Source organism: Procambarus clarkii, chromosome 11 (assembly GCF_040958095.1).
Source record: "Procambarus clarkii isolate CNS0578487 chromosome 11, FALCON_Pclarkii_2.0, whole genome shotgun sequence".
NCBI lineage: Eukaryota > Metazoa > Arthropoda > Malacostraca > Decapoda > Cambaridae > Procambarus > Procambarus clarkii.
Window position 1 is genome coordinate 31173367 of NC_091160.1, and position 14380 is coordinate 31187746.

The following is a 14380-nucleotide window of genomic DNA, read 5'->3' on the forward strand; positions in this document are numbered from 1 at the left end:
TCGACCCCACAGACGCATTCATAAATTTTAACATGCTGTTCATTCAAAACGGAAATTTTCTAAAAATAAATTAATATTATAATATATTAGCATATTGTGCAAAAATAGGCATAGGTTAGGTGTTTAGGGTCTGTTGCGATTATTTGCATTTGTAGTACGTGGGTGAAGCATTTATAGTGTTGTGTTTCAAACAAAATTCGTCAGTGAAACATTTGTTCCGGAAGTGTTCGAACGAAATCAGTTGTGAGTCGTGTGTAAACCGTTTTTATTCATAAACAGGGGCTTTGGCGGGTGCATGGAATCACTTTTGGGGTCTTTGGAGGACGGGCTGGTTTATACGTCATTTCGTAATCTCTTTTCTTGAACAGTGCTTCACTTAGTGTTCGTGTTCACCGCGTACCTCTTTCTGGTTCAAGCACACAATGTAACTATAACCACCAACAGAACTAAGCCACCTCACAACCTACACAGATATATGCATATTTCCTTTCCCCCTCCATCTTTGTCTAACTCTACCTCTTCCCCTCTCTCTCTACCTCTCCCCTTCCTCTCTACCCAAAACTCTACCTCTCCTTCCCTCTCTACCTCTCCCCTACGTCTCTCTGCTTCTCCTCTACGTCTCTCTGCCCTAACTCTTTCTTACCCCACCCTTCTACCTTTCTGTCCGAATTACACAACCTTTTCCCTACAAACTCTTCTTTTTCCCTCTGTCCCAATCCTTTCTTTCCTCCCACACTAACCAACATTCCTTCCCTCTCCCTCTCTCTCTACCCAAAACTTTAGCTCCTCCACTCCCTCCCCTTTCTGTCTCAACCCATCCTGTACCCTCTCCAGGCTCACCTTGGGAAGAGGTGCAGGTGAGGGGGTTGTGATGGTGAAGGTGAAGGCAGCCGCGAGGTGTGACAGGGTCAGGTCCCTCAGCCTCCGCGGGTTCTTGCGGGGCGCCACTGCCCGCCAGTCTGTTGGCGAGGAAATATTGACCATTTATTTATTTATTTATTTATTTATTTATTTATTTATTTATTTATTTATTTATTTATTTATTTATTTATTTATTTATTTATTTATTTATTTATATATTTATATACAAGAAGGTACATTGGGATTGTGAGGATATATAGCATTACATTCTTTTTTACATAGTTTACATTCTTGTGAAGCCACTAGTACGCGCAGCGTTTCGGGCAGGTCCTTAATCTAAGAAAATTTTAAGTAGGTAAATACTTGCAAAATTTATAAAAATGATAACAGTTACATAGCAAGAAAAAATAAAAGATGAGAGAAATTTGTAGGTATATAGGCACATAGGTAGGCACATAGGTAGCTCAGATTGATTGCAATGACAGCATGAATGGTACTTTAACAAAAATTAGTAGGCACAATACAGCATATGGCTAGCACATAAAAGAAGACAGCAATGAACACAATGATAGAGTTGTTAGACAATATATATTTTAGTTACACAGTGTTGTGAGATACATTTCCAAAGTTACACAATAACGTCAAGTAAATCTCTATACGGTGACACGGGTCCCAGTAGTACAGTCGGGTTCGGTGACACGGGTCCCAGTAGTACAGTCGGGTTCGTTGACACGGGTCCCAGTAGTACAGTCGGGTTCGTTCTCGACTCAATCAGGAATTTCAGGGCCGAATCCCGGGAAAGCCAGAAATGGTTTGACGCGTTTCCTATCACCTAATTTTCTGTTCACCTAGCAGTAAATATGAGCCTATGAGTTAGTCAACTTGTGGGGTTTCATCTTGCGTAGCGTCAGTAGTTCCACCTTGAGAGGACACCTCGATATAAGCCAATAACATAATAACATGTATACACACTGGCTGCCTCTCTATCCCCAGTAGAATGAATTAGTATTATTATTAAATGTAAAATACCTTTATATTACATAAATCTGCATAATTTAATGATATTGAAGCTGGAGCCAGTGGTGCCTGCGGGATGATGCGCAATTAACTTGAGGTACGCGAGGCTGTGTGTGTTGGGTAATGCAAATTATAGTTCGGCGCGCTAAGAAGGCGGTTGCTAGATGTGAGCACGTTCACACACATCTTACCATATCAGGATGTGTGTCATGGCTGGCCCGCAGGGCTGTACATCACACCTGTCAGGGAACGCTTTAAGTATGTTACACATCAAGGCCCTAGGATGGAAAAATGAAGTATTACGGTGTCAATTTTTGGTTTGATAACATAGTAACCAGATGACACGGGAAACTATTTTGTTCATATTATGCGGGAATTTAAAAACCGGTCCGAGAAAAATATAACTGGCTTGCAAGGCTCGTGCTAGGACAGTAAGGGAGAAAAAGATATGATTTTTTATACGAATTAATCTCATTCTAAATTACTAATGAAATTTGATCAATGAGCTTATGCACTAGAGAGTGTGCCCGGGGGTGCCAATCTGTCCTTTTCTCGCTCTCCTTCCTTCCCTCTCTTACATTCTTCTTCCATCCCTCCAGTTCTTCTTGCCGCCCTCCCGTTCTCTCTCCCTATATTCCTCCCCCTTTGCTCTCCCAGTGGGCAAAACATGTTAAGAGTAATGTTTATTAATAAACATTGTCGCTGTTGAATCGGCGCTGAATCAACATTATCGACATTGAATGAATGTTTTCGACGTTGAATCAACGTTATCAGCGTTGAATCAACGTTATGGATGTTGAATCAATGTTAACGACGTTAAATAAACGTTAACAATGTTTAATCACAGTCGATTCAACGTCGATTACAGCCGACTCTATGGACAATCAAACCCACACTTCAGATTGCAAAGGCATTGTTAGTTATTGCAATACGATTGATTGATTTGATGAAGATTAAGCCACCCAAGAGGTGGCACGGGCATGAATAGCCCGTATTTGCGACACGAAGCAATCCTACCTAATGATGGGCATGGGCGTTGACCCCAAACACTCTGTGATACTCATCACACAGCCACAATTCACCATGGAAAGTTGTATCAGGCCGACGGCACCCGTCTGGACTCCAAACCCGAGAGAGAGAATTATCAGGGGGAAAGCGCCAAGTCATTACAACTATATAGCACTAGGAAGGGGTCAGGATTTAGGATGGGACGGGGAAGGTCTCTCATAGATTTAGATATGAGAACGGCACTTGACATACGGATGAATAGGCTGTAGCAGAGTTAACATAACAAGATATGTACAATATATTGTCTCAGTCAATATTTACCTGAGGGCCACTAATAATGGGGGGCGGGATGAGGACAGGAAGCCGGCGGCTTATCAAAGGTCCCCCCCCCCCCATTTGCCCTGATGATCTTTTCCAGATGTATTTTAAAACCCAGCAGAATTTTGGCGCTTACGGCTTCGGCGGGTAGGCGGTTCCACGGGTTTACAACCGTATGGGTGAAAAAGCATCTACTGTTTTCTGTCCTACAGTGTGGCTTGTTGAGCTTGGACCCGTTGCTCCTCGTTCGTGTTACATCTGACCTTTTGAAGAAATTGTCCGGATCAATATCCTCCAAATTGTTCAGTATTTTAAGGATTTCGATGAGATCCGCCCTGTCATGCCTGGTTTGCAGTGTTGGCAGTAAAAAAATTACACTTGTTGTGCAACTTTTAATGAATGATGAATTCTGACTCCAAGGCCCTTTTCTATATCTATTTGTTGTAAAGCAGTGCTGTCAATTTAATAGTTGTGACGTGGATTGTTATGCCCCACATGCAGCAAGGTCTTGCATTTATCGACATTAAAAAGCATTTGCCAGTCATCTGCCAGTTTGTGGAGTTCTTGTAGATCTCTTTGTAAGGTCTCCATATCACTTGCACTTCCCACTTTACCATAGATCTTAGTGTCATCTACAAATCTGATGATGTGGTTTGTAATATTCTCATCTATGTCATTGATGTATGTGACAAAAAGGGTTGGCCCCAAAATGGACCCCTGTGGCAACCCACTTAGCACATTTCCCCAGTCAGATTCATTCCCATTTAGCACGATCCTTTGTTATCTATGTTTTAACCATTGTTTTATCTATTCCAGTATGCTCCCATTTATTCCATGTGTCTGTAATTTCCTTGCCAGTCTCTCTTGTGATACCATGTCAAAAGCTTCGCAAAGTCCATGTAAGCTACATATACCGGAAGTCCTTTGTCTGAATAACCAGTTACCATTTCCAGAAATGTGAGCAGGTTAGTAAGACAGGATCTATTTTTAACAAACCCATGTTGCGTTGATTTTACAAGATTGTTCTCTGTGATATGTTGTATGATTCCTTCCCTTAGGATTCTCTCCGTGAGCTTGAAGATGTGTGATGTCAAGCTGATCGGACGGTAGTTTTCTGCCGAGCTCTTTCTGCCTTTTTTGAAAATAGGGGTAACATTTGCACATTTCCATTCAAGGGGGGACTATCCCTTGGTCCAGGGATTTTCTGAAAAGGGCGGTTTCAGTGGCAAGCATAGTGCGTTTGCCAGTTCCTTTACGACTTTGGATTGAAATCCATCTCCCCACCTGAGGCTTTTGAGTCTTTTAGTGTATCAATGCTCTTCCTAATTGTGTCGCATGTAATGAGGATATCCCTGAATTCAATTTCTTCACCGCCTTCAAACATTTGTGCGGGTGATGGGATGTCGTTCAATCTTTCTAGTGTGAACACTGATGTAAAGTATTCACTCAGTGTCTGATGCCCTTTTATCATTCAATATAACTTGGTTAGTCTCATCTTTTACAGGTCCTGCAGAGTTCTTTGTTTGGGTTTGACTTCGCACATATGCATAGAATGATTTTGGATCTTGCTTTATGTTTTGACCAAGTTTTCTTTCGTTGTTTCTTTTGGCTAATATGATTTCCTGGATAGCTGAATTTAATGCCCTTTTATATATCTCATGATCCATGATGTTCATCGTGGATTTATACCATCTCCAGAGGTTCTGGTTAGTTACTACTTGTGTTATCCATCTTGTTCCCTTTCTTTTCTTTCTCCTTTTTGGCACATGTCTTTGAACGAGTTCAGTAATGATCTTTTTGAAGTTTTCCCCATGATGTTTCCCTGCCATGATCATCGATCAGCTCCCTCCATGAGGTGTTTTGCAATTCCTCTCTCATTCCCTGATAGTTCCCTCGATGGTAATCTACAAGATCATCATCCTGGACCTTTACGAGAGTTTCTGTAATTGTATTCCATCTTAGAATATTGTGATCACACGATGCGGCGAGCTTTTCCCCTACTTTTTTCCCCTAAGAATAACAAACTCTGCTTTCAGACAACACTCAGCCCCTCCCCCCTGTTAAACTCCCTAAACATGCTAAACATAACCTCACTCCACACATTCTCTTGTGCCAATTACATTTACAAAACCCTGTTCTTAAGTGCAAACCCTGTTCGGAAACTCTTCTTGGACAGATGTAATAGAACACATATTCACCACACCAGAAATAAATATATCTTTGATATCCCCAGAGTCAAACTTAATCTGTGTAAACACTATGCAAATAAAGGGACCTAGTCTATGGAACTAACTCCCTAACGAATTGGAAAGCTGTCAAACTTTTGCCTTATTAAAAAATAAAACCAAAATGTACCTAATTTCATCTTCATAGTTTCCTACTTAGTGCTTGAAACTCGCACTCTATAGTACTACCCAATTCCCCGATATATGTACCTATGCCATACAACTTTACCATTGTAATAATTGCTGTTATCTTATATCATGTTATACACATAGTTTGCTACATTATACCTTGCAATAATCCTCAAATTATGCTATGTACCTGTGGATAACCCTTAAATTTACTTTAATGTACCTACTTTTTTCTGTCAATTTCTCACAATATATTTTTATACGTTCTTACAATGTACCTGTAAACATTTTTTTAATTTTGCTAGAAATTACCTTCTTAAAATTATATGTTAGATTAAGGATCTGCCCGAAACGCTATGCGTGCTAGTGGCTTTACAAGAATGTCAAACTTCAAGTCTCTATACTCTCATAAGCCCAATGTACCTTTTTGTATATAAATAAGTAAATAAATAAATAACTTGAATTTGATCGACCATGTCCCTTTTCTGATGTTCGCATAAGGTCCAGAGCGCTGTTACCTCCCGTCTTCCTCATGTGAGGAAGGAGCTACAGTATAGGCACTGCTGCTATTCCAAAAATGTTTTGAATTCTGAATAATTCAGAATTAGGCTTTTCTTTGCAATTTCAGTTCTCTTATGTCTGATTAAAACTAAATCGTTTATTCAACCTGGGTATGTAACTTAATCCGTATTCTTAGTTCATACGTCTAGAGTTTGGCTGTATTGAGTGTATACTGAGTGTATAAATATCGTTCCACTGGCGCCTGCCAGCTGCAGTCACAAAAATTACTAAACAATCACTGTTATACACATTAATGTAAACCTGGGACAAATAGGATACATCTAATGTGCAGTAAAAAGAAAAGGTTACTCAGATTTTTTCATTATTTTTATACGACATAGCACTTTTAATTTATGCGAACTAGAGATGCTTGTAATATAAATACACTGTTAATTAACACTCACATTTGTAAACACTTGTCTTTAATGCGTGCTTATTAATGTAATGGAAGTAAATTAACTTTCGCCGAACTGCAGATAAAGAAACAAAATACAATTTCATGCTACGTGCCAGAACTCACTGCCAATAATAACGATACAAATGTAGTTACTAACTCAACTTGTGTTTGTTGAACGAGTTTGGCCCTTCCATCTTGGAGAGACAGACCCTTCCCCCAGGACAGCTATGGGGTAACTAACTCGCCAGGCGGCCCGTGCTGCTCTGGACGTGTCTCCTGTACCGCCATCACCGCTTACATTTCTCCATTTGTCATTTGAAGCCACGTAATTTTTAAATCTGAATTTACCCCAAGGTCACATCTCCAGTGGCCTCGGCGGGAACAGGAAGCCGGCGACTTGTCAAGATCCCTCCCATTGCTCAAGAGAATTTTCTCTAATTGGATCTTGAACTGAAGTCTTCGACTTCGGTGGGTAAGTGTTTCCATGGGTTTATAACCCTATGGGTGAACAGCATCTCGATCCTTGCTGTTAAGCTCATGCCCCTTGCTTGCGTTACGTTTGGCCATTATATGAAGTGGATTAATATCCTTCAAACTTATTCAGTATTGTAAAGGTCTCGATGAGATCAGCTCATCATGATTGTTTCGCATTGTTAGTCCTATGGCACCTAGACCGTTCCTGTATGACAGTTGACTTAGTTCAGTGATGATTTCCGTCGCTATCGCTAGATGCATGGTTCAATTTTCACATTTATTTATCTGAATTCACATGAATTTATTTCAGTTCATTAGCACTCTAGTGGTCTCGGGGACCGGAAGTCAGCAGCTTGTTGAAGGTCCCTCATTTGTCCTGATGATTTTTTTCAAGCAGGATTTTAAAATTCAAGAGTTTTAGCATTGACGGTTTCGACGGGTAGACGGTTCCATGGTTTTATAACCCTGTGGGTGAAAAAAAACAACTGTTTTCAGTCTTACACTGTGGCTTGTTGAGCTAGAGACCGTTACTCCTTATTTGTGTTACATCTGACCTTTTGAAAAAAAGTTGTCCGAACCAATATCCTCCAAATTGTTCAGTTTTTTTTTAAGTTTCGATGAGATCAGCCCTGTCATATCTGGATTGCAGTGTTGTTAGCCCTGTGGTCCTCAACTATTTCTGGTATGAGAGTCGACTTTGTTCCGGACTGTTTTTTATGAGAGGCTTATCATCGCTGCCGTGACTAATCACCATCATGATGGCATTAATACCCTGATGAACCTATGTATTCATCAGCACACGTAAGGCCATAAATCAGGCTAAGTCTTACAGGGTTAGAGGGTGCATTCAACACCCTAATTCCCGAGCATGTCTGACCTTGGTCATGGAGCCGGGTTGTGGTTCCTCCACTCCCCACACCAAGTGTTATTGGTACAGTTCTCATCTCTCTCTCTCTCTGGCTGTCAGCCTACTCACCTTGAGACACGTCTCCCAGCATCACTTTCATAGTATTCCTCTTCAACGCCTCGCCTCCTTCACCTGCACTACCAACGAGACATAATCATAATCTTTTCATGAATTTGGATTTACCTGAGGGTCGCCATCTCACTGGTGGTCTCGACGAGAACCGGCTTGTCAAATGTCCCTCCCTGGAAACACAAACCGAAACTGTCTCTATTTTCCGCTTGTTACAACTTGTAATAAAGTTATTACATCTTGGCTTAACGTGTTTATGACGTATTAGAACGTTGTTACAACTTGCTATATTGGTTGTTATAACTGGTTAGGAAGGGTTAAAACTTGTTTGAACGTTGTACCAACGTCGTAGTTTCGATGTGTGTTTGGTGGGCTCCAACCACTTGGGCTGGACGGTAGAGCGACGGTCTCGCTTCATGCAGGTTGGCGTTCAATCCCCGACCGTCCAAGCGGTTGGGCGTAATTCCTTCCCCCCGTCCCATCCAAAATCCCTATCCTGACCCCTTCCAAGTGTTATATAGTCGTAATGGCTTAGCGCTTTATCCTGATAGTTCCCTTCCCTCCCCCTTCCTATTTCTTCTGATGATTTTATCAAGCTGGATTTTGAATTGCTGCAATGTTTCGGCGGTATTTATGGCTTCAGCAGGTAGGCGGTTCCACAGGTTTACTGTATAACTCAATGGGTGAAAAAGCATCTCCTGCTTTTTGTCCTACACTGTACTCACCTAGTTGTACTTGCGGGGGGTTGAGCTTTGGCTGTTTGGTCCCGCCTCTTATCTGTCAATCAACTGGTGTACAGATTCCTGAGCCTACTGGGCTCTACCATATCTACATTTGGAACTGTGTATGGAGTCAGCCTCCACCACATCACTGCCTAATGCATTCCATTTGTTAACTACTCTGACACTTGAAAATTTTTGTCTAACGTCCCTGTGGCTCATTTGAGTACTACGTTTCCACCTGTGTCCCCTTGTTCGCGTCCCACCCGTGCTAAACAGTTTATCTTTATCTACCCCGTGGATTGTTGAGCGTAAAGCCATTGCTCCGTCCTTGTTATCTATGTTACCTATGACCCTTTAAAGAAGTAGTTTGGATCAATATAATTCAAATTGTTCAGCATTTTAATAGTTTCGATTAAAACAGTTTTGTCATGTTTGGTTTGGTTTGTTAGTCCTATGGCCCTTAGCTCTTCTTGATATGTGAGTCGACTTAGATCTGGGGTGGTTTTTGTCCCCTGGCGCTGTAGTGTCCGGAAAGCAGATATGTCGTTCTGATGATGCTGATCTCTCAACCCGTCCTCAGACCTCGTCCATTCCATCCAACGGTCGACCCCAAAGACGTATTCATAAATTTTAACATTTTGTTCATTAAAACATGAGTGTTCTCAAATATAAATTAGGATTATTATGTATTAGTATATTGTGCATATTTAGGCATTGGTTAGGTTAGGTGTTTAGGTTCTGTTGGCGATTATTTGTATTTGTAGTACGTGGATGAAGCATTTACAGCGTTGTGGTTCGAACAAAAGTCATCAGCGAAGCACTTGTTCCGGAGGTGTTCGGACTAAGGGGCCTGACGGCTAAGTGGACAGCGCTCGGCATTCGTAATTCTAAGGTTCCGGGTTCGATCCCCGCCGGAGGCGGAAAAGCAGTTTCTTTCACCCTAATGCTCCTGTTCACCTAGTAGTAAACAGGTACTTGGGAGTTAGACAGCTGCTACAGGCTGCTTCCTGGGGATGTGTAACAAAAAGGAAGCCTGGTGGAGGACCGGGCCGCGGGGACGCTAAGCTCCGAAATAATTTCAATATGACGTCATCAGTTGAGAGTCGTGTGTAAACCGATTTTCATTCACAAACTTGGGGTTTGGCGGGTGCATGGAATGGTGTTTGCCCTTTGTGTACGAGGCCGGGCTGCGTCTCTGTGCCTGGATACAATAATCCAAGTGTGAGTGCACCAGAGATTTATTCAGTTGAATAAGTACCTTCTTTTCCTTGAAGTCAAAGGTTCGCTTGACCATTCCTAGGGTTGGGTTAGCTTTTTTACTGCAGCTCCCACTTATCTCGAACCCATTGATGAGGTGACGACTTATACTGAATTTTGTATCTAGCTCATCAAGATTGTAACTTGTTAGGCTAAATAAATTATGGGGTTCAGTCCCTGAGCCCATTATGTGCCTCTGTAACCCTTTCCACTACCGCCCACAAGATGGGTATAGGGTGCATAATAAATGAACTAAACTAACTCCCATTTATTGTGGAATTTTCAGTGATGATGGATTCTGACTTTAAGATCATTTTTTCAGCAATCTGCTGCAAGGTAATGTTGTTGATTTGATAGTTTTATCGTGCATTGTTAGGCCTCACATGCAAGGGCTTGCATTTTTCGATATTAAAAACATTTTTACGTCTTCCGACCATTTGTAGAGTTCATGTTGATTTTTTTAAGCCTCGATATCATTATCACTTCCCACTTTACCATAGATCTTAGTGTCATCTGCAAATTTGATGATGTGGTTTGTAATATTCTCATCCATGCCATTGATGTATGTGACAAAAAAGGTTGATCCCAATATGAAACCGAGTTGTAGCTTGTTGTGCGCCCCATACTCATCCTGTGAGTGGCAGTTTATTCAAAATTCAAATGTTTATTTAGGTAAAGTACATACATACAAGGGGTGATACAGATATTGATGAATTTATAGATAGAGCTAGTACATACAATGCCTAAAGCCACTATTACGCCAAGCGTTTCGGGCATGAGAAACACTAAAGACTAAAATTTAATACTAATTGAGATTAAAGTATAAAATGTGTTGAGAAAATATAAAATTAAAAAGAAAAAAAGGGGGAACATGGCAGGAAAACAGCAAAAATATAACTTGGTCGACAAACAGCATTGTTTAAAAATAACAGACATGGGTTGACATTTAGGGGTGAGGTAGGTTACATGGAGTTAATTAGGTAGTACTTAGTTTTTATCTTAAACTGGTTGAGAGAGGTACAGTCTTTAACATGACTGGGAAGGTCATTCCACATTCTGGGTCCCTTGATTTGTAGAGCATTTCTAGTTTGATTAAGTCGTACTCATGGGATATCAAAACTGTATTTATTTCTGGTGTGGTGCTCATGGGTTCTGTTACAACCTTCTATGAAGCTTTTGAGGTCAGAATTGGCATTACAGTTCAGCGTTTTATATATGTATAATACACATGAGAGAATGTGCAGTGACTTGTATTAGTGTGACTTGTATCTAACATATTCAGAGATTTGAGTAGGGGTACCGATAAGGGTAATGGTATGATAGACAGTATACTTAGGAGCTACAAGAATTTTGCCCCAAGAAGAAGAAGAATTTTGCCCCAAGAGTGTGTAACGGTTCTATTGTTACGTAAAGTATGGTGACAAATAAACATAGACACTAAGATACTATATATATATTTGGTCGAATATACAGAAGTACACAGGTGATACTTTGGTGTGAGTTGAGCGCACTGAGCGTTGGTACAGTATCTTGCAAGTGTCTGCTCTAGACCACACTTGAAAGTAGACTAGTTAATGTTTGCTATTCTGCTGCTTATATGCTCGGGCAACACCTCACCGTGTTGCCCGGGCAACGCCTCACCTCATTCATCTCCAAAGGTTGACAGGAATATTAACAATGCATTTGGAGCGAGTATATTATTGGGATAATCTACTCGCTACAAGTGTAACACTTATATGCTGTGCTTACTATATTAACCTGCAATGTTAAATGGGATTCTTGTAATGTTAGTTGTCTATTTGTACTCACTGAATTTGTGCGCCCCTTGAGGGACTTGAAGTAAAGGGGGGTAGAAATAGCCTAAGCTACTCTATCCCTTTGAGATGTATTTCTTTCTTATCTCAATAAACATACTTGAACTTGAACTAGCCAAAGATGGACTTTATTTAACTCAGTATTCACTGTGGCATTTAGAGCAAGGGGGTCAGGACTGGAGTAAATGCAGGTTGTGTCATCAGCAAATATGGGGTTCATTACTACTCACAGAACAACCCGTCCTCGACTCAAGTCCATTACATCCAGCGGTCAACCCCACAGACGCATTCATAAATTTTAACATGCTGTTCATTCAAAACGGGAAATTTCTCAAGTATAAATTAATATTATAATATATTAGCATATTGTGTATATATAGGCATAGGATAGGTTAGGTTAGGTGTTTAGGTTCTGTTGGCGATTATTTGTATTTGTAGTACGTGGGTGAAGCATTTATAGCGTTGTGATTCGAACAAAATTCGTCAGTGAAGCACTTGTTCCGCATATGTTCGAACGTCAGCAGTTGTGAGTCGTGTGTAAACCGCTTTTCATTCATAAACAGGGGGTTTGGCGGGTGCATGGAATCACTTTTGGATCTTTGTTTGGAGGACGGGCAGCAGAATGGGTATGGGGTTCATTACTACTCACGGAATGGGTATGGGGTTCATTACTACTCACGGAATGGGTATGGGGTTCATTATTACTCACGGAATGGGTATGGGGTTCATTACTACTCACGGAATGGGTATGGGGTTCATTACTACTCACGGAATGGGTATGAGGTTCAATACTACCCACGGAATGAATATGGGGTTCATTACTACTCACGGAATGGGTATGGGGGTTCATTACTACCCACGGAATGGATATGAGGTTCATTACTACTCACGGAATTGATATGGGGTGCATAATAAATGGCCAAAATCAATCAAATGTCCCCGAAAATTGGAAACCGGAAACCATATTTTTCCTGTTTAAGCAATTACAAATAAAATAAAATTAATCAATTGCAAACTATTTGTTAAATGAATCAATATTAAAATTACTTATTAATTAATAATATTTATTCATTAATTCATAACAAGCAAATAAGAAAGTAACAATGGGTTATATAATTTTGTTATAATTTTGTTTAGGAATACGACGATATTCCAGATGGGCTTTACAATTTCATTTATATTTACAATTATGTAATTATTATATTGCATAATGAAATAAAGTGTTAAAACTGCTATTAATAATTGTTGACATTATGGGAGTGAATCGAGATGGTTTGTTTGTTTACCTTGTGGAGGGACTCGGCCAGACGGCAGGTCAAGTCAGGCTCGCCCTTTGTGTTTTCTCAAGTTATTTCTCGAACCAGAAGGCCAAAGGAGACTTTTTTTCCCCTTTTATGATAAGGTAAGGCTGTGGTGGTAGAGGAGTGAGTGGTAGAGTGTGTTGGAGGTCAGCTATTGGCAGACCCAAAACTTGTAAGTGCTTTGGTTTCCGGGATTGGAAACCTGTTTGGCGTTTCATGGTCCCTCTCGCTTCCTTCCTGTAGCCAAAAACGTATTTTTGTCAGAATGCGACCAATAACAGTTAATTACCTCAAAGTTTCTTAATCAGTACTAGGTGGATAGAGGCATGGGGGGGGGGGTGTAGGCTAAGGAAATGTGCGCAAACATCTCTTCCTGCCGAAAGGTATAATCCAGGAGCCAGTCAGTTGTAAGCCTAATGCATTAACAATAATGCATTATTTTTTAATCTGGCCTGCTAAAGCACTTCCCGTTTTGTAACATATGTGCCACATTAGTGTTTTATTCTGAATGTTGACCACACCACACACTAGAAGGTGAAGGGACGACGACGTTTCGGTCCATCCTGGACCATTCTCAAGTCGAGAATGGTCCAGGACGGACCGAAACGTCGTCGTTCCTTCACCTTCTAGTGTGTGGTCTGGTCAACATACTTTAGCCACGTTATTGTGACTCATCGCCTGTTTATTCTGAATCGTCACAGTGTAGTTGGAACATGACCGTACCTGGTATGGGCATGTTTATAACTGACCAGTTACCTACTGTACACAAAGGTTTCATAATCTCATATACAGTGCTGTATTGATTAATTATACAATACTCTATTCATGGTTATTTACTCATCAATTTTAGTTGCATTACATATTTAGGAATATTTGTATTTCCTTGCATGATTTTACTTTGTGTAATAATTTTTTTTTAAATTGTATGCAACATTTTGGATGAGATTCAGTAGTCATTCATTACTCCTCACTGGTTGAAGGCGCTTGGCTTGCCTGTGAGGCCTCACTGGTTGAAGGCGCTTGGCTTGCCTGTGAGGCCTCACTGGTTGAAGGCGCTTGGCTTGCCTGTGAGGCCTCACTGGTTGAAGGCGCTTGGCTTGCCTGTGAGGCCTCACTGGTTGGAGGCGCTTGGCTTGCCTGTGAGGCCTCACTGGTTGGAGGCGCTTGGCTTGCCTGTGAGGCCTGACTGGTTGGAGGCGCTTGGCTTGCCTGTGAGGCCTCACTGGTTGGAGGCGCTTGGCTTGCCTGTGAGGCCTCACTGGTTGGAGGCGCTTGGCTTGCCTGTGAGGCCTCACTGGTTGGAGGCGCTTGGCTTGCCTG

The 14380-nt window shown here is 41.1% G+C and overlaps 2 protein-coding genes across 11 annotated transcripts in view; one reads left to right on the forward strand and one right to left on the reverse strand.

Moving 5' to 3' along the window:
* Positions 1-14380, reverse strand: part of LOC123758378 (uncharacterized) — a 35112-nt gene that overhangs the window by 12650 nt on the left and 8082 nt on the right. For 2 of the 7 annotated variants that reach the window (XM_045742706.2, XM_069322462.1), the window contains exons 1-2: positions 13046-13184; positions 841-959 (exon numbers count right to left, since the gene is read on the reverse strand). The exons of 1 other annotated variant lie outside the window; for it this stretch is intronic. Coding sequence is in view for 2 of the 6 variants with exons in the window: in XM_045742705.2 (XP_045598661.1) it covers positions 841-959; positions 6674-6710 (156 nt within the window). In the remaining 4 variants the exon portion in view is untranslated. Of the gene's footprint in view, positions 1-840; positions 960-1108; positions 2118-6673; positions 8141-13045; positions 13298-14380 lie in introns of those variants that run through there. 4 more of the 7 variants (XM_045742705.2, XR_006772880.2, XM_045742704.2 and 1 more) reach the window with 4 other exon arrangements.
* The window catches only part of LOC123758379 (kelch-like protein 26), a 42461-nt gene continuing 41119 nt past the window's right edge, over positions 13039-14380 (forward strand). Inside the window, exon 1 of one of the 4 annotated variants that reach the window (XM_045742710.2) lies at positions 13039-13161. The gene's annotated coding sequence lies outside the window, so the exon portion shown is untranslated. The remainder of the gene's footprint in view (positions 13162-14380) is intronic. The other 3 variants (XM_045742711.2, XM_045742718.2, XM_069322461.1) reach the window with 3 other exon arrangements.